This window comes from Zea mays, chromosome 1 (assembly GCF_902167145.1).
Source record: "Zea mays cultivar B73 chromosome 1, Zm-B73-REFERENCE-NAM-5.0, whole genome shotgun sequence".
NCBI lineage: Eukaryota > Viridiplantae > Streptophyta > Magnoliopsida > Poales > Poaceae > Zea > Zea mays.
The window spans coordinates 37656714-37682048 of NC_050096.1; the positions used below are offsets into that span (position 1 = coordinate 37656714).

At 47.0% G+C, this 25335-nt stretch overlaps 1 protein-coding gene and 1 long non-coding RNA gene across 2 annotated transcripts; both read right to left on the reverse strand.

Moving 5' to 3' along the window:
* Positions 1 to 360: 360 nt before the first annotated feature.
* LOC103634084 (ethylene-responsive transcription factor ERF012) lies at positions 361 to 1738 on the reverse strand. The gene has a single exon (XM_008655705.4). The coding sequence runs from the start codon at positions 1528 to 1530 to the stop codon at positions 823 to 825; it is 708 nt and encodes a 235-aa protein (XP_008653927.1). The 5' UTR covers positions 1531 to 1738; the 3' UTR covers positions 361 to 822.
* A 21181-nt stretch (positions 1739 to 22919) lies between these two features.
* LOC103634077 (uncharacterized) lies at positions 22920 to 23388 on the reverse strand. Its single transcript, XR_556641.2, has 2 exons — positions 23353 to 23388; positions 22920 to 23257 (listed from the first exon to the last, which is right to left on the reverse strand). It is a non-coding gene; the product is annotated as an uncharacterized lncRNA (long non-coding RNA).
* Positions 23389 to 25335: the final 1947 nt, after the last annotated feature.

Consider the following 25335-nt stretch of genomic DNA (forward strand, 5'->3'; position numbering starts at 1 on the left):
TAGTCTCCTAGAGCCTTGAAAACATATTGGTCTTAGTCAAATATCTTGACTTCAATATTTTTTTTGCATAAATCATGGATATTTTTATGTTTTTTATAAATCCGCTATTTGCTATAGCTGCGCTATAGCCACGCGATAGCTTTGTAGCCTGAAAAAAATGATGCCACTATTTTATATAGCCCGCTATTTTAAACCTTGCCCACGACTAGTTTTTTTAAGGAATATAGATTCTTAGAAAAACTCATAAGAAAAAAAACCTAAAACATGCATATAGTACGTACCATTGTTAACCGAAGATTTCTTAAACAAGATGCGGAAGGAAACGAGAACGCACGACGGGTGCGCTAGATTCGAGCAGGATCAAAAGCATCGTGTGCGTTCACCTTTACAACACCAAAAACTATGATACACACCAGCAGCAGTACAGCACAGCGCTAGCTAGTGTGAACCGCAAAATGCTTAGACGCGAAGCCTCAGGAGACAGAGACACAGCGCGTGTCCTTCCGAGCACTTTCTGATTAGATTAAGCAATCGCGAAAACTGTACTAATAATTCTATCTTTAAACAAAATGGAGGCAAATCTAGCAGAAGTATCCGATGCTCTCGGCTCTCGCTCGCTCAACAATCCATGTCCAGATGAGTACAGGTAATTAATATTTATCTTGTTTTATCTTATGTAAAAAAACAAAAGAATCTTTGGTGGAAGCTGCGCATGCATGAACCTAGCTAGGCACTCTCCTTGCAATGTCGTCGACAAGAAAAAAGATGGAGCAATGCATGTACGCTCACTGCATTGCGATCGATCTTTAGAGAGCGCGAGGCCTAGCAGAAACTCCACAGCCTCATCAGCTCGCCGTCGTCCTCGGGCTCCTCCCACGCCGACGACGGGAACGGCGCGGCGCCGGTGTCTATCAGATCCATCGACTTGGGCGAGGCGAATGCCTCCAGGTCCGTCCACAGCTCCTCCCCGCCGGGCGGCGAGCCTGTGCTGTCGTCCGCGGCAGACGATGATGCCGTCGCGTGCTCCTGGTGGGCGTGATCGGTGCTGCCCTGCGTCGACAGCGAGGCAGGCGTCGGCGTCGTCGTCGCGCTGGCGCCGATGCCGGCGGCGTCGCCGAACGCCGCGGCAGCCGCGGCCGCGGCGCGCTGGATGGACCTCGGCGACATGCCGCCGCTGGCACCCGGGTCGTCGTCGTCCGGGCGGCCGCCGCTGCTGTCATCAGCACGCCGGTGAGTCGAGGACGCGGACGAGGAAGGGAAGTTGAGGACGGCGTCGGAGCCCTTGAGGCACAGCAGCGCGGCGTCGTAGGCGCGCGCCGCGGCCTCGGGAGTGGCGTAGGAGCCGAGCCAGATCCGGCGCTTCTGGTTGGGCGCCCTGATCTCCGACACCCACGACCCCCAGCTCCGCATCCGCACCCCCTTGTACGGCCTCGCCGCCGCCGCCTTGCCGCTCTCCCGCATGGCCTTGCTGTCGGAAAAGGCGGCCGCCGCCGTGAGAACGCCATTGCTGCTTGGGTTCTTCACCATCATATATATGAACTGCCGTTCGGCGTGCGCCGCGGCGCTTAGATCTCCCCCCTGCTGTTCGTGCCTTGGGCGGGGAGGGAACGGGAGGAAGGGAGGAGAGTGACGCTGATGATGCGTGAGCAAGTGGACTCCATCGTATATATAGTGGCGCTGGCGCGGCGTCGAGCTCGCCACTGGAATGAAACGCCGCGCCTACACAGTGTCACACCACACGCACTAGCTCAGCTGTGGAGAAAGGGTTGGGGCTACCGATTTGGAAGACGCGCGCGCTTAGGTGTCATGCATGCCACCCTTAAAGTGTACATGCATGCATGTACTTCCTCGACGCGCTCCGCTTTTCTAATTTAGTTTCATCGTTCACATGATACGAGCTTGGACAAATCTGTGCTGTACTAGCTTTACTTCTTGGTCGAGTTCGTCGAACACGGACACACGGTAGTATATGTAGTAAAAACAAATACACGTTCGCTATTTTAGATATCATAGATAGATATACGAAACAGTACTTTGAACACTGATCGTCATTACATTAATATTTATAAAATGTAGTAGAATCATGATATTGTCTTGCTAATAAAAATTAAAAAGTTACTAACATGACATGTTTCAGAAGACACCATTGTTCAAAGTTTAACCAAAGTAAAAAGAACGTGCTATGTCAGAATGAAAATGTTTTTCCTATTTATTAACCAACCGGCCGGGAGGGTGGTGGTAATAAGTTGTATAGGGGTTTTAGATATTTATGCGTTAAAAACTTTGCGGGGATCAGTGATTATATATTCTTGTTGTTACTAATAGTAGAGTACTTTTCAATTATCCACGTTAGACACGATAGATAGAGAAAATAAATAAATTATGTAGGTACCTTTTTACACACATCAGAAACACCCATCCATCGCTTCAACAGATTCTATTCACGATCCACAATAACCATGTGAACTTTTCAATAAAATAAAATAAAAAAGAATTACCTGCCTTCATCATTATGAAAATACTTCAAAGTAACCCCTTAAATTTACATATAAAGTATCTACCTTTGTCATTATAAAAATAACCTAAGCTCACTACTCCTTAATATTTAAACTAACCTCATAAAAATTTTGCCGATCCAATCTTTGGAGATCGTCACATAGCAGGATTTGCGTACATATACGTTCTTAGGAATGAGCATTTGAACACACACCCTCCTTCTTCAAAAATTTGAGACTAACCAGCAGACCAAACATGTTTTAGTGTTCAAAATAAAACAATAATTATATTTGAATAAATATCTAAATACATATTTATATGATATATAACAACTAACCGTCGAAAGCAAGAGCTGCTAGTAATTAGAAAAACCCGGACCCTAAGATAACTGTGAGCGCATGCAACGTATGGTAAGAACATATAACCCTTGCTTTTTAGCTGTGCCGACTTTGCTTTTTAGCTGCTCTTACTTGAGAAGGTACTCCTACGTGCCCAGCCTAGATAGTAGCTGTAGACATGGCATATGGGAGGACGGAGGAATGCAGCAAAGCCCGGCCACTGGAGTTTCAGGAATACTATTATTCTGCGTGAGAAAGAAAAAAGAAACGGAGATCATCACATGCACGCACTGCAACTTCCGTGATGCTGTCGGAAACCCAATAATAATAAAGCCATATTTATTTAGAAATCATAAAACTAGATCGATTAGCTGCCAGAAAGCAGAATACACTGCAGAGGAGGCCAGAACAATAAGCTTTCTCATTCTCGGCATCTATATATTTCTTTATACACAAGGGAAGTGTCAGATCTGCAGCGGAATAAATGACACTACCTCCATCAGTCTCTCAATCACACACTCTATCTCATTTTCTATTTTAAACTTAACTATGTAAATAGTATAATCAACAGTATAAAACACCGCACGTATAAACACTCAAGGTCTCAAGCAGCAGAGTAGTAAATCCCAGATGAACTCGTCATCGTCAACCTATCGTTACATGCAAGCAAGCTCAGACCCGGCGGGTCTAATCGAGCGAGGCCCCACCATTAGAACAATGTGTGGGTCCATGGTTGAAGGCTGACACCGCAATGATCGATTGCCCATATGTATACGTGTAAATGTAAAGACAGAGCAAGCGGTTTAGGGAAAGTTTTGCTCCCCACGGCAAGTGACCAGGCGATAATTTGCTAGCATTCCCGATCCAGAAACGACGAGGATATGATGGCGAACTTCTCGTGAGCGATATTGTAGTGTTTGGTTTTAGAGACTAATATTTAGTCTTTCTATTTTTCTATTTTAATCTCTAAATTATCAATATGCTTCTATATTTAATAATTTAGAGAATAAAATGAAATAAAATAGAGAGACTAAAAAATAGCCTCTATAAACAAAACATTAGTGTGTTTGATGATGATCATTTCCATGACTTATGGTGTGTTTGGTTGAGGAGCGGAGAGGAATGAAACGGTTCCATTCTTATTTTTTTTATGTTTGGTTTCTAAAGGAGGAGAGCGGAGTGGCTGCGGAAGTCTATATATGGCAAATATTTGGGATGCTCCCGTTCCACGAAAACGATCGGATGCGAGCGCTCTCGCGGACGCGAGTGCTCTCCTCCCTCTCTTCCACTCCACACTCATATGACTCTCCAACCAAACAATGAACGGAGCGGCTCCACTCTATTCTACTCTTCAACCAAACAAAAAATGGAGCGGTTCCGTTCTGCTTGCCAAACACAGAATGAAATAGCTCAATTCCTAGAAACTAGAATGGAGCCGCTCTATCCCAGTTGGCTCCTCAACCAAACGCACCCTTAGTGTTGACAGCAATGCCAAAAACCAGATGCAAGATGACCGCCGGATCAGAAATAAATATGGGTACCAACTAACCAAAGAAATTATATGTTCCACACAAACATATCTACTGTGTTATCCTATAAGATGATAAATCGTTACTACTATACGTTTAGTACAATAGAAGAAAAAACACGATGAAATAGTAAAAATAGTAGTGCACCGGACTGTTTAGTGTGCACATGGATAAAAGGTAAACAGAGCCTTTCAAATGAAACTTAAACGACTACTAGTTACCTTGGGGCTATAAAAGGGACCCCTAGTCGCATGGAGCAGAACATCAAGCATTCATTGAACATCCTACAACGCCTAGACTTCACAAGCACACATTCGTTTCATTGTGATAGAGATTTGAGCAATTATTTGAGCTGTAACTCCGCTGCGTTGTTTCTTGTGTTTGTTTCTTTGCTTGTGTGCGTGTTGTTGCTGCGACTCTAGTTATTGTGTGTGTTTCTATTCCCTCCCTTACTCTTGTGGATTACTTGTGATCAATTGTGTAAGGTTGACATACTCTAACTTGTGGATATTCCTCACAAAGGGAATACTTAAGAAAAGGAAGAAAAGTGTGGTACTCAAGTTTGATCTTTGGATCACTTAAGAGGGATTGAGTGCAATCCTTGACCGAAGGAGGTCACCACAACGTAGAGTAGGCTGGCCGAACCACGGGATAAAATCACCGTGTCACTTGTGCATCTTTTTATTGTGATTGTTTTCTTCCATAGAGTTCTCACGTATTCACTTACACTATTATTCCAAAGTTTAATACATATCTCAAAGGAACAATCAAGTTAAGAGTTCTCTCTCTATTCACAGTAACTTGGCTTCACTTCACTAACATTTATAAGCCAAGTTGTGTTGTTTAGACTTGATTTTTATAGGATCACCTATTCAACCCCCTCTAGGTGCTCTCAATTTTGAGTCAGGAACTTTAATTCTGCTGCGACCTACTCAAAGGGTCTTTCATTCCACTGCGATCTAGTCTTCAAGTAGAGTAAGAATTTCTAGGTTTTAAGTGTTATTTTTTATTCGCCTATTCACCAGTTCCTGTTCTTGGGCAAAGGGAACTTTCAGCTTCACCAGCCCTCCCTCCCACGGGTTAGGTGACACTGGCTCTCCCACCTATGAGTTGGGAGGCGTCACCTTCACCGGCTCCTCCTGCGGATTAGGAGGTGCCGGCTTCACGAACCCTCCCTCCCATGGGTCGGGTGACACCAGCTCTCCCATCTATGGGTTGGGAGGCGTCAGCTCCATCGACCTTCCCTCCTACGGGTCAAGAGGGGCCAACTCCACCATTTGAATGGCGTTCCCCAAATCTGATTTAATAGCCTCATTAAGCAAATCAACAATATGCTTATACATGATTGATATTCATTCTATTGGACCAAGATAACAAATGGGACTCTACTTTGGTAGACCTACCAATTAATGGTTAGAATCTTTATATGCACCATAATTAAAATTTCATTCGAATTTGTCAAATTCAAAATGCAAATTTTGCAAACGAACTCGAATGGAAAAGGTATCAAAACAAAAGTTATAGAGCTTCATAAGTTATTCAACTTTGTAGTTGATAACGTTTATGTTTGAATTCATCTAAGACCTCAAATAGTCAATTTACTCTCAATTGGTTATAATATGTGTGCAACGAAACTGTAATTTAAACACAAGACATGCCATAGATGGAGTGACAGAGGAGACTTCACGCGAGGGTGAGGTTTGTGTTTGATTCCCATCCACCGCGTAGCCACGAATTAAAATACTTTTTTTACTATTTGAAAATTTCATTTTATGTTTTCTGGAAATTATTAGTACTGATGGTTTTATTACATCGATCGCTAGTGGAAATGAATTTTCACTAGTGGTTTTATTACATCAACCGTCAGTGGAAATCAATTTCCACTGGCGATTCTCAATTAACCACATGTGCAAACTCATATTTGTACTGGTCATTGGTACCGACGAGTTATGAAAAACGTCAGTACAAATATGTTGATAACTGTCTCTATAGAGCTTTTCTCTATACTAGTGATAACATATATGTAGATGATCATAGATCGCTATTACTAGATGCGCAACAGCATATTTACATGTGTCTCTCAAACGATCAACACCGTAGCAACAACGCCAACTTTTTTACGGTATTCACAGGGTAAGAGATAAAACAGCATGATATATTGATATGCTAGTACCATTATTGACGCAGTGAGACAAAAAGAGATAAAACACCAAGCTGCAGCGCAGCATCTACTCTTGCAGTTTCGCATGCAGATCCCACCGTTGCGCGCCGCACCGCGGCCGCTGCATGTGCCAGCGCGTCACGGCCGCTTGACGCACAACGCATGGCGGCATCTGCATGCAGCGAAAAGGCACGCCGCCCTTCTTCTCCGTCATCAGTGACCAGACCAGAAGCAGTGGGCGGCAGTGAGTGCAGTCGATTTGTTTCCGACCACCCATCAGTGCAGTTGCAGGATCGAGAACCACCGAAACAGACGGCCGAGCCTGTGTATATATGTAGGGGGTCAGTATGCAATGCACACACCCTGTAGAGGAAGAAAAGAAGAAAAAGATCAAGGAGCGAGATCAAGATCGCGTACGTTGGGTAGGCTAGGCTGCTATGGTAGCTAGCCGCGCACTTTGGCTCCATGCATGCCTTGCCACGGAAGGAAGGGCGCTGCAGTGCTAAGGCTACTAGTAGGAGTACTTCTGGTTGTTGAGTTCATCTCTTCCGAGCTCGCCTTTTGCCTTTCTCCGATGATCCGTCGCAACGCAGGAACCCTGCTTGCTTGCTCCGGAGTCGTGAGTCGTGACCCGGCCGGCCATGTGCTTAGGCTACGCCGACGCCGCGCTGCTGCCGCATGGTGGGCTTGGCGCGGGCTTTCCGCCTTAACGGTGTGTTGGCCTTTAGGAACATACGGAGCGCACTTTAAGCCCACGAAGGCCCACGGGCCCGCCCCGATCCAACACTGCACTCGATCTCTATGGCAGGGATTTTGTTGTTCTTCTTCCTCGTGCACGTTTACAAGGTCTTTGCGATTTGCGTGGTGTTAGTGTTAGCGTAGCCCATCTCATTGATTATTACAGGCCGTCATCGATCGTCTCATCTGATTCCCCACAACAGCCAGTTGTCTCAAGCATAACTAGTGGTCTCGTCTTCGTCTCATCTCGTCGTAACATATGCGGTGTGCCGCAGGACAGTAGTGTCACCTGTGTTCTGGACGAGCAACATAATCTGCGCGCGGACTGCGTGAGCGTCCGGTCCCATCCACGTTTAAAAGGTTATTCCCGCGTTTAGCTTAGCCATTTGGTATATTCAGACCGCAATCTGGTTTCTGACCACAAGCCGTACACAAAAAATACACGATATTGAAACCGTACGTGTTCTCAAGTGCGTGCAGTACAGACTACAGAGCGAGTTTTTCTGTGGATTGTCGAAACAAAAACAAACTGATCGACTCTCACATGATCGCCTAGTTACTCCCGTCAACCAACTGGACAAGCATGCTGGCCTGGTCTGTGCCCTCAGAGAGTCAGAATGGACGCAGCCAGGAAGAGGCGAGTTTGGCATCCGTACTCGTGACCTGTTGCGAGTGATCAAGCAGGGAGATTTATTTAAATCCGCAAGTTGCAAACGGCAGGCAGGCAAATGGGCAGTATTCCAGTCCTCAGAAAACCATCCATGTATGTAGACGATGGTTGGAGGAAGCGGGGCACGGGTTGTTGGCATGTCGTCCAGCGATACTATCATACTACTTAATAACGTTTTTTTTTGCATTAGGAAATGTATGGTCCCTTGCCACGGGACATGGAGCATCACCAGCACTGAGAAATATATAGTGGCCTAAAAAAACATCGCAGGCCACAGGCCATTGGAGCCACCCAACTGACTCACATGCTTGTCTGGGGGCTCTAAACTACCCTTAATCAAAACATCCTTCACAAGAATCTTTCCTTCTCTCACCCCCCCCCCCCCCCCTTTTTTTTAACACTTCACGTCTCCAAGTGTAGTTTCTGCCCTGTCCCTTGTGCTGTAGTGTATTGATGTTACGTACGCTGCGTTTGCCTTCGAGGTCAATACAAACATGTTTGCCAGCGGGGTTCTACTACTGCCCGTGATTAACAAACTCACATTTGAAAACTGTTGTGTCACTGAGGGACCAGGTGTCCTCCGCCAAGATACAGTTTGGTATAAAAAAACGCATTTCTAAAATCGAATTAATTTATAAAGCAATTACTGTTAGAGAGTGAAACCCTAACCAGGGTTGGGAGATGCTAAGGCCATTACAATAGGGGAAGCACAATAACTCTAACACCCCCGCAGTCGAAACTCTAGCCACGACAGATGTTGAGACTCGACCGAAACTCCTCGAACATCGACGTAGAGAGGCCCTTGGTGAAGATGTCGGCGAGCTGAGAAGTGGTCGGGACATGAAGGACCCGCACATCATTGACAACGACACACTTGCGAATGAAGTGGAGAATGGAGATCGAGCTCCACATGCTTCGTGCTGATGTTGGACGGGGTTGGTGGAGAGGTACATGGCGCTGACGTTGTCACAGTAGACAAGGGTGCTCCGCTTCAGCGAACTGTGTAGCTCCTGGAGAAGCCGACGAAGCCACGCCGCCTCGGTGACCCCGTCAGCCACAACGTGATACTTGGCCTCGACACTGGAGCGAGAGACGATCGGCTGTCGCTTCGAGGACCAGGAGACGATATTGTCGCCAAGGAACACGGCAAACCCGAAGGTGGACCGACGCATGTCGGGACAGCCGACCCAGTCAGCGTCGGTTTAGACGAAGAGGTCGGTGGTCGTGGACTGTCGAAGAAGGAGGCCGAAGTCGGTGGTGCCTCAAAGGTACTTCAAAATCCACTTCATAGCGATGAGATGTGGCTCTCGTGGGGCGTGAATATGGAGACACACCTGCTGGACAACGTAGGCGATGTCAGGATGAGTGAAGATGAGGTACTGTAGGGCCTCGACGAGACTCTGATAGCTGATCGGATCAGCCACCGAAGGGCCATCGTCAGAGGAGACCTTGCCCTGAGTGTCCATCGAAGTCATGCAAGTCTTACAATCAGCCATGCCAACGCGCTCGAGGATTTAGATGGTGTACTGACGCTGGTGGAGGAACAGGTCCTGGGGCTGGCGCTCGATGGTGATCCCCAGAAAGTGATGTAGCTCATCGAGGTCCTTCATCGCGAACTCCTGCTAGAGAGAAGAGATGATGTGCTGCAGGAGGTCGGGGGAGAAGGTTGTGAGGACGATGTCGTCGACGTAGAGGAGAAGGTAGGTAGTACCTAGACCACGGTGAAAGAAGAACATGGAGGTGTCCGCCTTGGCCTCGATAAAGCCATGTGAAATCAAGAAGGTGGCAAAGCGACTGTACCAAGCTCTGGGCCGCGACAAAAGACGAGCATGGAGGAGAAGGTCGACATAGAGGAGAAGGTAGGCTGTAGAAGGACTAGTTGAGCTTACAGACCAAGTCAAGGTGTGTTGGGTCGACAAAGCCAACCGGCTGAGTGCAATACACCGTCTCTGTCATAGTGCCATGGAGGAAGGCATTCTTGACGTCGAGTTGATGCACTAGTCAGGCTCATGAGAGAGTCAGGGTTAGAACAGTCCGGATGGTACCAGGCTTGACCATGGGGCCGAAGGTCTCGTCATATTCAACCCCAGGACGCTAGGTGAAGCCTCGCATGACCCAAGGAGCCTTGTACCAATCCAAGGAGCCATCCACCTTCAGCTTGTGCTTGAAGATCCATTTCTTGGTTACCACATTGGCGCAGGAGAGGCATGGCACTAGGTCCCATGTGTGGTTCGCATGTAAGACCTTGTACTCCTCTTCCATAGCACACCGCTAGCTGGGGTCGGTGAGCACACTACGGACAGAGGACGACTCAGGCGAGATCACTGGAGAAGATTACTCCGAGAGGGCCAGGCGGTCGAAAGGCCATAGAACACCAAAGACCCGACGGGTAACCATCAGGTGGACATGTCCGAGTTCCCGGTGGAGAGCAACCGGATGGTACACCAGTGACTCCTCGTGAGAGGGGGTAGAGGCAAGGGGCGGTGCAGTGGAGGAGACCGAGGGGTCTAGCCAGAGACACCGCTGGTAGACATGGGTGGGATAAGTGTAGCGTGTCGTGAAGGGTGCAGGTGACGGGGCCACGCCGGGCGTAGATGGGGTTAGCATGGCGCGAGCGGGTAGACAGGGCCGTGTATGACACAAGCGACAACATGGATAAAGGTAGAGACAACGAGGCCACACTCGGCGCAGGAGATGGCGACATGGCCGCATGTGGCGCAGGCAAACACGCTGTGGTCACACAGGGCGCATGCGACATGGGCCCGAGCGATGTGATATAGGACAACGGAAGACAAACATCAACACATTCATCATCGAGCAATGAATCAAGGTCGGGAGGTGGGGAGGAATTAGCAAGGGGAAAACATTCTCATCAAAGACAACATGACGAGAGATGATGACTCGGTGGGTTACAAGGTTGATGCACTGGTACCCCTTGTGATTAGGGGAGTACCCAAGAAAAAGACAATAATAAGAGTGAGGGTCAAGTTTGTGAGGCATGATGGCAGATGTGTTGTGATAGCAGGCACACCCGAAGACCCATAGGTGCTCATAGGACGGGGTAGTGCTGAAGAGGGTGAAGAACGTAGTGGGATGGGAAACCGCCTTAGAGGGAAGGCGATTGAGGAGATAGGTGATTGTGTTTAGGGCCTCAACTCAGTAACAGCGTGGGAAGAGAAGCCTGAAAGAGAAGACAACACAACATGTTGGTGGTGGTGCGAATCATGCGCTAAGCGCGACTATTCTGAGGGGAGGTGTGAGGGCACGACACCCGTAGCTGCACACCGTGGGAGAGAAAGAAGGTGGGAGACGTGGAGTTATCAAACTTACGTCCATTTTCACACTAAATAGTCTGGATGGTATGAGCGAACTGAGTCGATACCCACATAAAGAAATGAGAAATGTGAGGGAAGGTGTCAGACTTACGACGAAGGGGAAAGGTCCACAAGTAGTGAAGAAGTCATTCAGAATGACGAGATAATACCGTATACAGGAGATGCTGGGGATGGGGGATGTCTAGAGGTCATAGTGGATGAGGTCGATGGGGGCGAGTAACGCGGGACATGGAAGAGGAAAAGGGTAAGAGAGTGTGACACCCAAGCTAGCAAGCATGACAAAGAGAAGTGGTGTCGCCACGACGATAAGGAATGACCGAGGTGGCCGAGAGTCAAGATAGGGCGTCGTGGCAGAGTGGCCAAGTCGACAGTGCCAAGTGGAGGCAGGAATAGTGGCAGCAAGGGCATAGGGTGGAGAGACATGAGTGGAGGGAGGTGGGGTGGGGAAATGGATGGGGTAGAGGTGACCGGAGCTATCACATTGAGCAACCACAACACAAGCGGTAAGATCCCGGATGGTGAGCCCCCAAGTATCGAACTCCATAGAGCAGTGGTTGTCAATAGTGAAGCGACAGACCAAGAGAAGGTTCTGGATGATGTTGGGGGCAACGAGGATGTTGTTTAGATACAAAGGATCAGTAAGGACCGTGTCACCTACGGAGGTGATAGGTAGAGTTGACCCATTACTGACAATGATGGAGAAGGAGAGGTGGGGTTATAGGGATAGGGTAAATAGACAGTTCTGGGGCCAGGAGTGGTGTGGAACGAGGCGCCGGAGTCGGCAACCCAGTCAGTTGGAGGAGGGAGTGACAAGGAGATGGGGAATGACGAGAGAGTCATCAGGGTGACCCCCATGGAGCTTCCGAAAGGGATGATGGAGCAAGCAGTGAACAAGCTGACGACAATCATGGGTGGGGAAGAAGGTAAGGCCTCGATCGTCAGGGAGACAATCACGGCGCTGGGGAACACAAATGGACAAGGTTCATGACCAATGAAATACCATGAATGTGCCCTGAAGAACATACCATCATGAAGGGACACACATACACGGTAAGGAGCCATGTGAATAGCGGTGGAGAGGATGGGGTTGAGGGCGCAATGTAAGGGGATATGGTGGTGGTGCCGGGAGTAGCAAGGAACGCATTCGTAGAGACAGTGAGGAGAGGCGTTGCAGTGTAGTGTGGCTGCGGTGTGGCAGTGGGAGTGGGGGCTGCTATACCAGCGAGAGAGGTGGACATGGTGAATCCCGTGCCCGCAGCGGAGGTGGCTGCGACAAAAGGGTGAGTGTGGCTCATAGTGGGAGGAGGCGCCCTGATTCGGAGAGGCATGCTGGCTGTGGTAGCGACCAAGGAGAGGGATGGGGGGCACTGTCATCGAGGAAGATGGGTGCGGCCTCGAGGGAGAACGCAAGCACGGGAAGGAGTCGCGTAACGCTGTGGCAGCCCTCATGGGAGCAAAGGACGATAGTGTGGTGGAGGAGTGAGCAGCGGCGTGTGTGGTTAGCACGAGACGGAGAGGGGCCGCTGCTATGGGCGCTAATGTCGAGGCGGTCTACGATAGAGGAGAAGCCCGTGGCACCGCGATGGAAGATAGAGCGGGGGTGTTGCGACGCGGGAGACCTAGGCGAGGAGGCGTCGGTGCGGCTCTTGGGCGGGGGAAGACGGGGCGACCTGGGACACGTTGATCCGGCAGCCTGGAAGCTCGAGGTAGGGAGGGGCGGTAGCGTGGAGGTGCTGGGTGGCAGCAGAGCACAGGGAGACACGCCATGGACGTCGGGCGACGATGCCACGTAGCACGGATGGGGCCGGCGGCGGCCAGCGGGCATGACCTGGGATGCTAGCGGCAAGGGGGCCCAGCGGCCTAAGCGGGGTGACCGGCGGCCAGAGAGCCCGGCGGTGCCGACGGCTGTGGGGTGGGAGGGAGAGAAGACCTAACTTTGATACCATGTTAGAGAGTGAAACCCTAACTAGGGTTGGGAGATGTATTTATATATAACAATTGGGCCTAAGCGCATTACACAAAGCCCATTTCAATAGAGGAAGCACAATACCTCTAACAATTACAACATGCTCAATAGATAATTTCATATAAAAGATTAAATCTATCTTGAATATCACTTTAGCCCGATCGAAGATGAATTCGCGGTGTTATCGAAGTCTGTAAAGATCAACTCAACCACCAGTCATGTGATCGCCACCAAAAAAATCTTATTCACTGCGAGTCATGGAGGTTTAGGGTTTAGGAGCCTGAGGTCACGCAACAGCGAGAACTTCCTCGTCTAAAACTCTAGTTCTCAGTAGATTGGTTGTTTCACCACCTTTCAAGGAGAACACTATCTCTATTATATAGTGAATGCATTTGCATAATTAACTAGCACAAAACGATGAAACTAAACAATATCTGTTTATTATAGAAAATGGCGAATGATAGAAACAAAATTGGTCGTTATAAGCCAAAAGTCACACAAATAATCAGAAAAAATGAAATACATGTTGTTCGACACCAAAAAGAGAGTGCGGACAGTCCGGCCCTGAGGCCGGACGGTCCACGGTCCAGACGGTCCGCGCCTGTGGGCCGGACGGTCCGCGCGTGCGTAGAACAGATTAGGGTTCCGAGTTTTTTGCTGTGTTTGTTGGCTAGATTCTCGGAATTAGCTCGGGAAGTTTGTTTGTAAAGGGTCCAGCCCCCCTCCTCTATAAATAAAGAGGTATATGACCGATTTGTAATAATCAATCAAATCAACAACACTTCTATTTCGCATTTTATCCTAGGAGTAGTTCTAGTCTAGTTTAGGTTTAGCCTCTCGATCTCCAAATTCTCGCTTCTCTTCGACTCTACGCCGATTAGAAGAGTCTAGGTCAGCCTGCCAAGCCTAGACATCACCTAGGATCTCTCCTCCCCGACGGGGTCCCTCCCGGGAGCGAGATCCAGGCCGCCGCCGGCGACTTCCGCCGCCTCTGCGTATGCGCGGACCGTCCGGCCCCCAGGGCGCGGACCGTCCGGCCGTCAGGCAGAGAACCCTAGCCCCTGCGCCAGGTCGCGGACCGTCCGGCCCCAGGCCGTGGACCGTTCGCGCCTGACCAGAGAGCACTGCCACGGTTCTTGTTGAGTGTTTGGCGCTCCGAAAAGGCGTCAACATACTTTTTGGTGACTCCGCTGGGGACAACGAATATAGACGCATCAAATCGGCCCTCAATGGCCGGTTCAAAGGATAGCTCTGAAGTTTCCACCAGCAATATCATCACACCGACATGGGAAACCTTGCCGGCTGAAGAACAACTCTTGTTCGAAGAGCGCCAGGAGCAGCTGATCCAAGAAGCAAAGGCGAAGTTCCTGGCCGACTTCAAAGTGGACAGGAACAACAAAGTCGTTCGGCAACGGACGACAGATCTGGCTTCGCTCCGACCTACTACGATTACCCCCAATGTAAGTAGCACCAACGAACTCCAATCTCTTAAAGCTTACATAGACGAACAACGAGAACAGTTGCAACGTATCGTAGGGGATATACAAAATGATCATGAAAGGCTAGTGCGTGTGCTTGATAAGTCTACTATGGCAAATCTTCCTTCGCACGAGGTTGAATTGAGGGAGTACACACATAATTTATCGGCTACAGGTTGTCACGACCAGTCACAACCCCTTTATGGGATGCCGATGGACATGTACCCTAGGCAACGACAGCCTCCCACGCACATCGGCGATAAATTTGCCGATCTGCGCATGTCCGGACCGTCTACACGTGGGCGCGGACCGTCCGGGCCAGCGGTGGCCGATCCCATTTTTAGAAGCGAATTACCGAGACCTGCACCCAAGCCGCCACATGCCGTGCAAACCCTAGGTAGCCCATTCGGACCGTCTGCGTATGGCGCCAGATAGTCCGAATATAATGTCGGACGGTCCGGCCACATGGCCGGACAGTCCGCGCATGGGGCCACACAGTCCGCGTATTTAACCGGACGGTCCGGCACAGAGTTTTTTAAGGAGGATGGATATCCAACTCCGTATTCGTCCCAGCTAGACTCCCCATCTCACCATATGACACACCAGCACCATAATATAATCTATCAAACCCGTGAGAGTGAGTACTTTCTGGCCCCTAGAAGGCCAGAAAGGAATGGCCAGTCTTATGAACCTAATAGGGCATGCATTAACGCGCCGCAAAACCCAAACCAATGGGGAGGAAAACAACATACCAACATCCAAACAAACTCACCCATATTGGATCAAAGAGCCAGTGGTCTCCCACCGGCTGCCAGATATATAGTAAGGGAGGAAATAGCTGGCGCGTTCCGAGATAAGCTCGGAGTTAGTATAGTCCCCGGGGGCGGTCATATCGGAGACCTTATGATAGCCAGTTTGACCGGCTCCCATACCCACAAGGGACCAGAATACCTGAATTCGCAAAGTTTTTGGGTGACCAAGAAAAGAGCACGCATGAGCACATAGACCAGTTCTTAGCACAGTTAGGAGAATAGGCCGACACCGAAGCATTCCGTGTACGTTTATTTTCATTATCTTTAACAGGAACTGTATTCACATGGTATGCCACGCTCCCTCCTAACTCCATTTTGTCGTGGGGAGATCTAGAACAAAAATTTCATGAACATTTCTTCTCTGGCGATTATGAGCTAGATTTAGTAGACTTAGTAGCCCTACGACAAGAAAAGGATGAATCGATTAGTGATTACATCCAGAGATTATGGGATACGAGAAACCGATGCTTTCAAATTCATTTAACAAATAAACAACTGGCGGGAATAGCCTTTGATGGATTGCGCTATTATTTAAAAGAGAAATTAGAAGGCATCCAGTTCTTTACGCTAGCACAATTACATCAGAGAGTTTCGGCTTGTGAAAGCCGAAGCAAAGAACTAGTCAAAACGGTTCATCATAATGTCCATATAGTAGAACACAGTCAAAGTAGTTCGGACGGTGAACCAAAGGAAATTTACACTGCCGAAATAGTTTGGCCTGAGCAGGCCAAATCTTCGGCTTGCTCCTCCTTGCAGCCAGTTCAAAAGAAACGGCAGGAGGAGATTAAGTTTACATTTAATGTTGGCAAATGTGATAAGATATTCGATGAATTACTAAAAAATGGTAACATTAAGATTGATTATATCGTTCCACCTGCCGACGAACTAAAGCGTCGCGCATATTGCAAGTGGCACAACTCATTTTCCCATGCCACTAATGATTGTAATGTGTTCTGACGACAAATCCAATTGGCCATTAATGAGGGACGATTGAAATTTCAGGAGGACACGGAGCCCTTTCCAATGAATATGATCGACTTCAATGGCAAAAAGGTCCTAATTCGGCCCAGCGCAGCTGATAAGGGCAAAGACAAAGAAGTCATCATCGGCAACGCACGGGAGGCCGATGGAAACAACAAAATTGCTTGCAGGAAAGTGATGGCCGAAAAGACTCCTGATGGAGGGGAGACACTAAGGTGACCATCACAAACTCCGGCACTGGAGGGCAAGTGCAGACAAGGGGACATGCGCAAGAACCCATACTACGCATCACGGACGGTCCGGTGCCAGGCGCGGACGGTCCGTGACATTGCCAGACGGTCCGGAGCGTTGCAGCGGACGGTCCGGCAACGCCGAAGAACCAAGGCGACCACGTACCTTCAAACCACGACGACCAGAAATAGGTACGTGGAAAACTAACACGTTCAAGGCAACTGGTCGGTTGGTAAAATCCAGCCCGTCATTTGATCAATTATTGTCTAAATATGTGAAAAAGAAGGCTGGCCTCAGCGACCGGCCACCAAAGCGACCTCTCTTACCCACCCAGGTGCGGTGGCAGGTTAGGCCGATTGGACCAACACACCAATCGGAAAGGACGGGAGGTCATAATGTTCAGTTAAGACCTAACGTACCTGCATGGACACCTCCACCACCATATCCACCTATGCCATATCCATACACATACATACCTCCACCATATGTCCCAAATCAAATGTGGGGCATGCCACCATACCCATTTGGGATGCCACAGTACCCCGCTTGGGGGGCACCCCAAACATCTGTATTCAATAGGTTGACACCTCCAGTACAAGACCGATTGAGAGCCCCTCAATCTGGTCCACGAGCACAGGCCCAGCAAGATTGCCGAACAACTCGGCCCCAAAGGCTGACTAATCCGGCAGGGGGGCATACAGCTACAACCTCCAACAGTACGGAAAAAGGAGACGTCATTAAAATAGGAACGACATATGTCGTCGTACAACAAAATAACGAAGGGCCGATGATTTTTGGTGAATCGGCCAACACAAACAAAAAAGAAGGAACGACTGTCGACAAAACAGCTGATCCAATATACTCCATGCCCCGATGGTGCTCATTGGGATTGACACGATCGCAAAAGCGAAAATTACAGCGCCTTAGAGCAAAGGAAAATCAGGAGATGGAGGCGGAAAAATATTCAATGACACGCATCCGCAGTATCCACCACCGCAAAAGAGATGGAGACCAAAGGCCGTTGAGGAAAATCAAACGACCACAAAGATAGAAAATAAAACAACAACTGTGCAGCTCTTTGCAGGTATGGCAGACAGTCCGGCTATAAAGACCGGACCAACCGTACAGGACGCGGACTGTCCGACCCCTGAGGCCGAATCATCCGCAATACACCATGACACCAGCAACGACGTACCAACACTCATGGAGGAAGACGACCTGCAAGGAGAAGACCTGGTCGACTACGAGCCTACGCCAGAACATTCAGAAAATTAGGAAAGCAAGGTGACGAATTGGTCAGGACCAGTATGACGCTCGGCGGTGTTGGGACTGACAATTCGATCAAAGCCAAAGGGGTCACGTCCGTTGAGTCAACCATCAGGACCAAAGCCATTGCGTACCATCCTAGTAAGTGGCAAGACGCCTAAGAAAACCGATGTGATACATCGAGTTAGTTGCTTTTGGTTCGCTCAGCTCCACCAAAAGGCAGGGGGGCATATGTTCGACACCAAAAAGAGAGGGCGGACGGTCCGGCCCTGAGGCCGGACGGTCCGCGGTCCGGACGGTCCGCGCCTGTGGCCCGGACGGTCCGCGCGTGCGCAGAACAGATTAGGGTTCCGAGTTTTTTTGCTGTGTTTGTTGGCTAGATTCTCGGAATTAGCTCGGGAAGTTTGTTTGTAAAGGGTCCAGCCCCCCTTCTCTATAAATAGAGAGGTATACGACCGATTTGTAATAATCAATCGAATCAACAACACTCCTATTTCGCATTTTATCCTAGGAGTAGTTCTAGTCTAGTTTAGGTTTAGCCTCTCGATCTCCAAATTCTCGCTTCTCTTTGACTCTACGCCGATTAGAAGAGTCTAGGTCGGCCTGCCGAGCCTAGACATCACCTAGGATCTCTCCTTCCCGACGGGCTCCCTCCCGGGAGCGAGATCCAGGCCGCCGCCGGCGACTTCCGTCGCCTCTGCGTATGCGCGGACCGTCCGGCCCCCAGGGCGCGGACCGTCCGGCCGTCAGGCAGAGGACCCTAGCCCCTGCGCCAGGTCGCGGACCGTCCGGCCTCAGGCCGCGGACCGTCCGCGCCTGACCAGAGAGCACCGCCACGGTTCTTGTTGAGTGTTTGGCGCTCCAAAAAAGCGTGTATGGCTTTAGCTTCCTCGCTCTTGTACTTTCTTTTAAGCGACAAGCTATTTAAGTTAGGTTGATCTATTTTCAACTTTCGATATAGGAGTATAGGACTAAAAGGCTAAAACACACCATTTCTCACTTCCATCGTATAGATAAGTTGGTTTTTGAGTTTTCTTCTACAATGTATTATAAAATAAATGGATATAAACTCCAACAGATGCATGGGTTATCCGGAAAAATATTCAGAAACTAATGTCGACCTTTTGTTTTGTTGCGAATGTATATACATTTTCATGTTAGTTATCATTGAACAAGGAAGGCATGAAACGCATTCAGTTATTATAAGGGATTGACATCTTATATGTTTTGGCTTTAGCAACAAAGTCCCAATTTACAATACTAGCTGACGTGGATGCAAATGTTTTTTTATTATTTGTTTTTGTCAAGTAGCTAATATAACATGTGCTTGTGCTAATGGAAAAAAAGAATATAGAAGAAATGAAACAAGCGGGCAATTTGTTCCATATTTTATATGATGTAGTTGCACAGGATTCCCATCGCGCTGCTACGAAATCATCACTAAAATCATCAAGACCCCAGTTTGGTTTTGATAATTAATACCAATATAAGATCGTGATGACTAATATATATTTTGTAGAGGCAAGTTAGGTTATAATAATGTAGTATGATTAGGTTTAAGAGATCTTCATGTCCTCTTGATGGAGATTAATAGTCGATTTTTAAAAGGAATAGATGGAAATGTTAAAAATCAGCTAGTTATAGATTATCTTTAATCAAAACTTTGTTCACAATAATTTGTTGCTTCGTTACGATTAGAAAAAAAGTTAACTTACGGGCCTCTATGTATTACATACACCTGTTTTATAGTACTGATGTTACATACACCTGCTTGGTGCTCAAGTCAATAGAAATGTATTTATTATCTGTTCAGTTTTTTAAATGTTAATTAATTTACATACACCTGCTTCTAAGAGGATGTTTGAATACAATAGAACTAATAGTTAGTCGACTAAAATTTGTTAGTGGAATTAGCTAGATAATAAATAACTACCTAACTATTAACTAGTTTACCAAAAATAGCTAATAGCTGAACTATTAGCTAGGGTGTTTGGATATCTTAACTAATTTTAGCCACTAATTATTAGCTCTAGTGCATTCAAACACCCACTCTAAGAAGCTGAACAGATAATAAATACATTTCTATTGACTAATTAACATTTAAAACTAATTAACATTTAAAACTATTGTGTCACTGCCCAGTAAGTCACTAAGGAGCATGTGTCCTACTCTCCACCGGATGCATAAATTCGAGAGAGACATTATTGTAGCTATGTTAGCAAAATGTCTTGCTCTAGTTTGCCTATAGAGTGCATTTCAACATCTTTGATGCAAAAGGATCCATTGAAATTCAATAGTACATGTGAATTAATTGCTCAACTCTCCCCATCAGCTTAAGTTTTTAGACAGCATGGGCCTTGAGGGCAGGGCCAAAGGGCAGCCGCCCTAAGCCTTATAATTTAGAGGGCCCACTCTGTGCGTCTATACATGCAAAACTAATATACAATATATACTGTTGTGTATATATACACACTAGTATACTGTATATGAGAATCACACTAGACCACCTTGACCTTAAATTAGTCTAAAAGTGTCACGCGCTACGCGAGACCTCAGACGTCTACTCGTTTTCATGCGCCTGTCGCATGTTCTGTTGAGTTTGTGATCCAAATTCTGAAGAAGGCGACTAAGTTGGCGAGCGAAGCGGAGGCCTGTCGCCGAGAGGCTTGGCCTCTATAAATACACTTATAATCTGCAGGAGATCATCACCTCATTGTAAATCTCCTGCGATCTGTAACCACCCGAAAAATAGTGATATTTTTGTTGGCCAGCGCCCGTGGTTTTTCCCACTTCGTTTTGAAGGGGGTTTCTACGTTAAATCTATATCTTCTCTGTGTTTAATCTACTTTGTGTCGTATTGATTCATAACATGTTCTTGTCCGCTTGCGCGAGTACGGATCCACAGACACGTTTGACACCGTCTGCTGCTTGCACGAGCGTGGAGCCATGAAGAGGATTAATGATTCAATTCCATTCGTTGGACGTTGGTTGATGTTACATAACGTTTTCTAAGGTATAGATATAATTTTCCCGAAGCCAACAACGATTGGTATACTAAACTGTATAGATTTTAGATTTTAAACATTTCTTCTTCTTACTTCTCTCTTTCAGTCATGTCATCTAAAAGGTATGCATCCATAATATATATCTTTTTTTATTTATATGTTAGTTAATATGATTTTTTAATATACCTTTAGTGTTTATGAGTAACATTTATACATCAAAAATAATTAGAAGGGTCTCTTAGCTTTTTGAATCTTGTCCTGGACCCTAAAATCTCAGGACTCACTGATTTTAGATTGCACTAGTTATGGTTGGTGCATCCAACCTAACAAAGCATTTTGCCTGCTGGATATGGCACAAAAAATATTAATCTATTATAAGGATCGAGATCTTTGGCTTAAGCAAGCAAAAGCGTACCATTTTACAATGCTAATTGACATGGATGAGGGATGCCAACCTTTTCAACTATTTATGTGTCAAGTAGCTAATTTATCATGTGCTTGTAATATAATGGCAAAAGAAAAAGTAATCCAAGAAGTGAAAAAACCCAACTCCAGCGGACATCGTAAACGGCTCTGTATCCGTATTTTGCACGCCCACGTGTTCTATTCATCCTCCTAGCAAACTCCCTGTCGCAACATGCAAAATAGACGGAGCAACATGCACTCCCGTTTTCCACGCATTCTCTCTCCTCCCCGCAATCGACCCATCGTGTTAACTCTGTTGTGCGGGTGCAAGAATAATCGAGGCATGTGGATGCTTTGAATCGCAGACAGATGCGGATGCTGCTAGATAACAGGCATCTGTTTCTAGTAAGACCCACAGCTAGCTGGCAGGTGTGTAAAATGTAGATGCGCGGTGGTGACTGGTGAGTGCTGGAGTTGGTCTAAGAATGCAACTCGTTGCTATATGGTGCAGTTGCTTTTGATTTCTACTGTGCTACCTGGAATATCTATAAGCGCGCCTTAGGGTTTACAATTAAGACGACAAAAGTAGTCGTGATCTGTTGACCCCTGATAAAAACAGTTTTCTAGTGTTTGATTTTGAGCTTTTGAGGTCATTGCAAACTTTTTTGGTCTCTTAGACTAATACGTGCTGCATCTGCGTGTGACAACGGTATCCGTTTGCTTGAACTTGTATAGTTGAGCTAGTTCACATTTGTAATATCATTAACGATCATATGTCTTCCCCCGAGACGAGAGACTATATATGCATGTGTTATCAGGAAACGTTGAGCACTACTAGTTGCAGTGGGGGTGTGGGTTTGCGAGGAATTGCAGTGTGTGAATGGGTTTACACATGTGTAGCTTCCGTTAGACCTAGTTTGCGTAGTCTAGTAAATAAGGGATTAAAGTGGATTAAGATGTATTGTGAGTTTTTTTTATCTATTGAGGATATTTATACACTCTTCAACCCCTTATAACCACTTCAATACTAGTGTACCCAAACCAGACCTAACACTACAGTAAACGAGGAAATTTCCGATGGCTAAAACCGTCGGACATAAGATTTAGACCGTCGGAGATAAGCTATGTCCGACAGCATTAACTTATCTCCGACGGTTTTAAGCCGTCGTGGATAACGCGTCGGAAATAGCATTATGTCCGACGGCAGCCGTCGGACATACGCTATGTCCGACGGCCCCATCGAACCGTCGGAGATAAGGTGGCGTAACCGTTTTACCCGCCGCCTGGGCCCACAGCTGTTATGTCCGACGGTTTAAAGCCGTCGGACATAACATATAGCATATGTCCGACGGTTTAAAGCCGTCGGACATAACATATACCTTATGTCCGACGGCCTACACTAAGCCGTCGGACATAACGTTTTTCAGAAATTGCACAAAAATCTGAAATTTAAAAAATCTGACATTTGCAAATACAAAACAGATTTCATACACATATACACATTCACATTAACAAATATACTCACATAAGTATACACATTCACAAATATAATCACATAAGCATTCACATTCACAAAATTTAACATAACAACATAGTTCCAAATGGTTGCAATAAGTGTTTACATAAACATAGTTGTCCAAACTCCAAAATGAACATTATTCGACGGGTAGGCTTTCACATGAAAGGTTTCAACAAGTGTTTTACATCATTATCACTCATATCCATCGCCACCTCCTCCGGCTGGACTATGCGTGCTGAAAAGATTGTTCACCCACGAATGTGTTGTGTCGTCCTGACCAGACCCATCTCCAGGTGCGGCAACTGAAGCGGGTGGTGTCTGAAATCCCTATAACACAAGCACATGAAATAGTAACCACTCAGTTGTTCATTTAAACACATATGACATCTATGAACATGTCACACACGCATATGTGTACATACCATAGGGAATTGTGACGGAGGCGGAGGCGGTGGTGGAGGCGCTAACATTGGCATTGGCAGTGCAAAGTCCGGAGGCGGCATCCCATATGTCGGCATCGGGACGCCCGCTTGTTGGGCTAGTTGCTACAAATTATATACAAGTCATTGTTGAGCAAACAAGATACACATCAAGTGTTTTGCAAAATAAGCTACAAAATGTTACTTCAACTTACCGAGAGAAGAGCTTGATTTTGGGCCTGGAGGCTTGTATAATACTCGTCCCTCTTCTTCTGGTACTCGGCTTGTTGTCTCTGGTATTCAGATTGTTGCCTCTGGTACTCCAATTGTTCCCCCAAGACTGATTGATGGTACTCTGCCTGTTGACGCAACACCGCAAGCTCTATCTCATGGGCTGCTGATCGTGAACGGGACGACTGTGAAGACGACGATGTGGATTGTCGTCCACGGCGTCTCAGCTCTCTGGAATCAATCGTAGAATCAAAAATACCCAACCTACAAGAGTGAACCATGCACTTAGTATATTAACTCATGGCTCAGTTGAATCGCAAGCATATGATGACAATTTTGAAAACCAAATCAAATAATCTCACCGTCCATGGGCTTGTCCTCTTGCACTAGCATATGCTGCCTGAGGGTCGATTGGCTGGCTCCTCCAATCGTACTCGTCCCCATGGCGTTGAACCATCTTCTGCCCATACGAAGCCTGGAGGCAAACAATATCAAATATAAGTGCATAACTCCTATGCCATTGCAAACAATATCAAACACATAATAGAGTATCAAAAACTCACTAGACGGTCGGTGGCCGTCTGAGTGCATAACACATCAGGATTCTGAGGATCAGAACCCCTATGGCCTTGCATATACACCTCCACATCCGTGGGCGTACGGCCGGATTTGACTTCCTGTACATAAAAGTTATATTGACACATTTCTATGTAATTCAAAGTTACGACAAACTGAGACTTACCATTCGCTTAGCCAAGCGCACATGACCATCACCGTCGTAGTTGTAGAACGACTCAGTTCCACGGTTTCCCCTGTTCCTTTCGGAAATGGCACGAAACTCAGGGGAAGCCCACCATCTGCACAATGCCCGATAACCGTCTGATCGGGTGGCCATCCACGGCACCGACACCTACATGAAATTTTTTAAATAAAGCAAGCAAATACATGGCTTTGTGCGATATGAGAGGCAACAACCTGTTTACCTCTAGGTATTGCTCCTCCGTCAAGTAAATTGATGACCACTCGGCCTTTGTATTTGGCATCGGTCGATCATCAGCATTTGCTCTGTACCATGCCTTTATAGCCTGAATTCGTGCATAGTACATTGCATCTGCAACGACATCGTTCGCGTTATACTCAAACACGTAACGAGCGTTCATATCATATGATCCATCGTCCGACAACTTGTACCGTTTCTGCAAAAACCATAGTGTTATCATAAAAGCAAACATATATGGAATAACTAAAATAGTATAAACAAGTCATACCCAGAATGCATCCCAAACTAGTGCCTGTGTGTTGCCAAACGTTCTACAGACACCATAGCGATAATGCTCCCAAGTGGTGGCGGGGACAGACTCGCCAGTAGGCAAAGTCACAAGACCAGGCCAGTGTAGACGAACAAGATTACCAAGAACCATGTTCACCTGCCTGTAGTGTCCTGTGCCTGTGAACGAGTCGTCGATCCAAGTCCTGCAAACAGAAATCAATGTAGAAATTAAAACATAACTTTCAATAACATTTAAGCAAAGATATGTCACTCACTTTCCACTAGGCTTTATCACAACCCGAGATTCGGGTGGAAGCTCTGGAGGTGGTCCAACAAAATACAGCTTCCTCGTTCTCTTAACTCGAGAAGTTCCAGACCCTGCTGCAGTATCTCCACCAGCCCCAGAATCCCCAGCCCCAGAATCCCCACCAGCGTCGTCTCCAGCATCATCTCCCACATTATCTCAACCATCATCTTCAACATCA

Bases quoted from the DNA above. Each gene is read 5' to 3' on its own strand.
- LOC103634084 (XM_008655705.4), bottom strand. From the start codon at position 1,530: ATGATGGTGAAGAACCCAAGCAGCAATGGCGTTCTCACGGCGGCGGCC.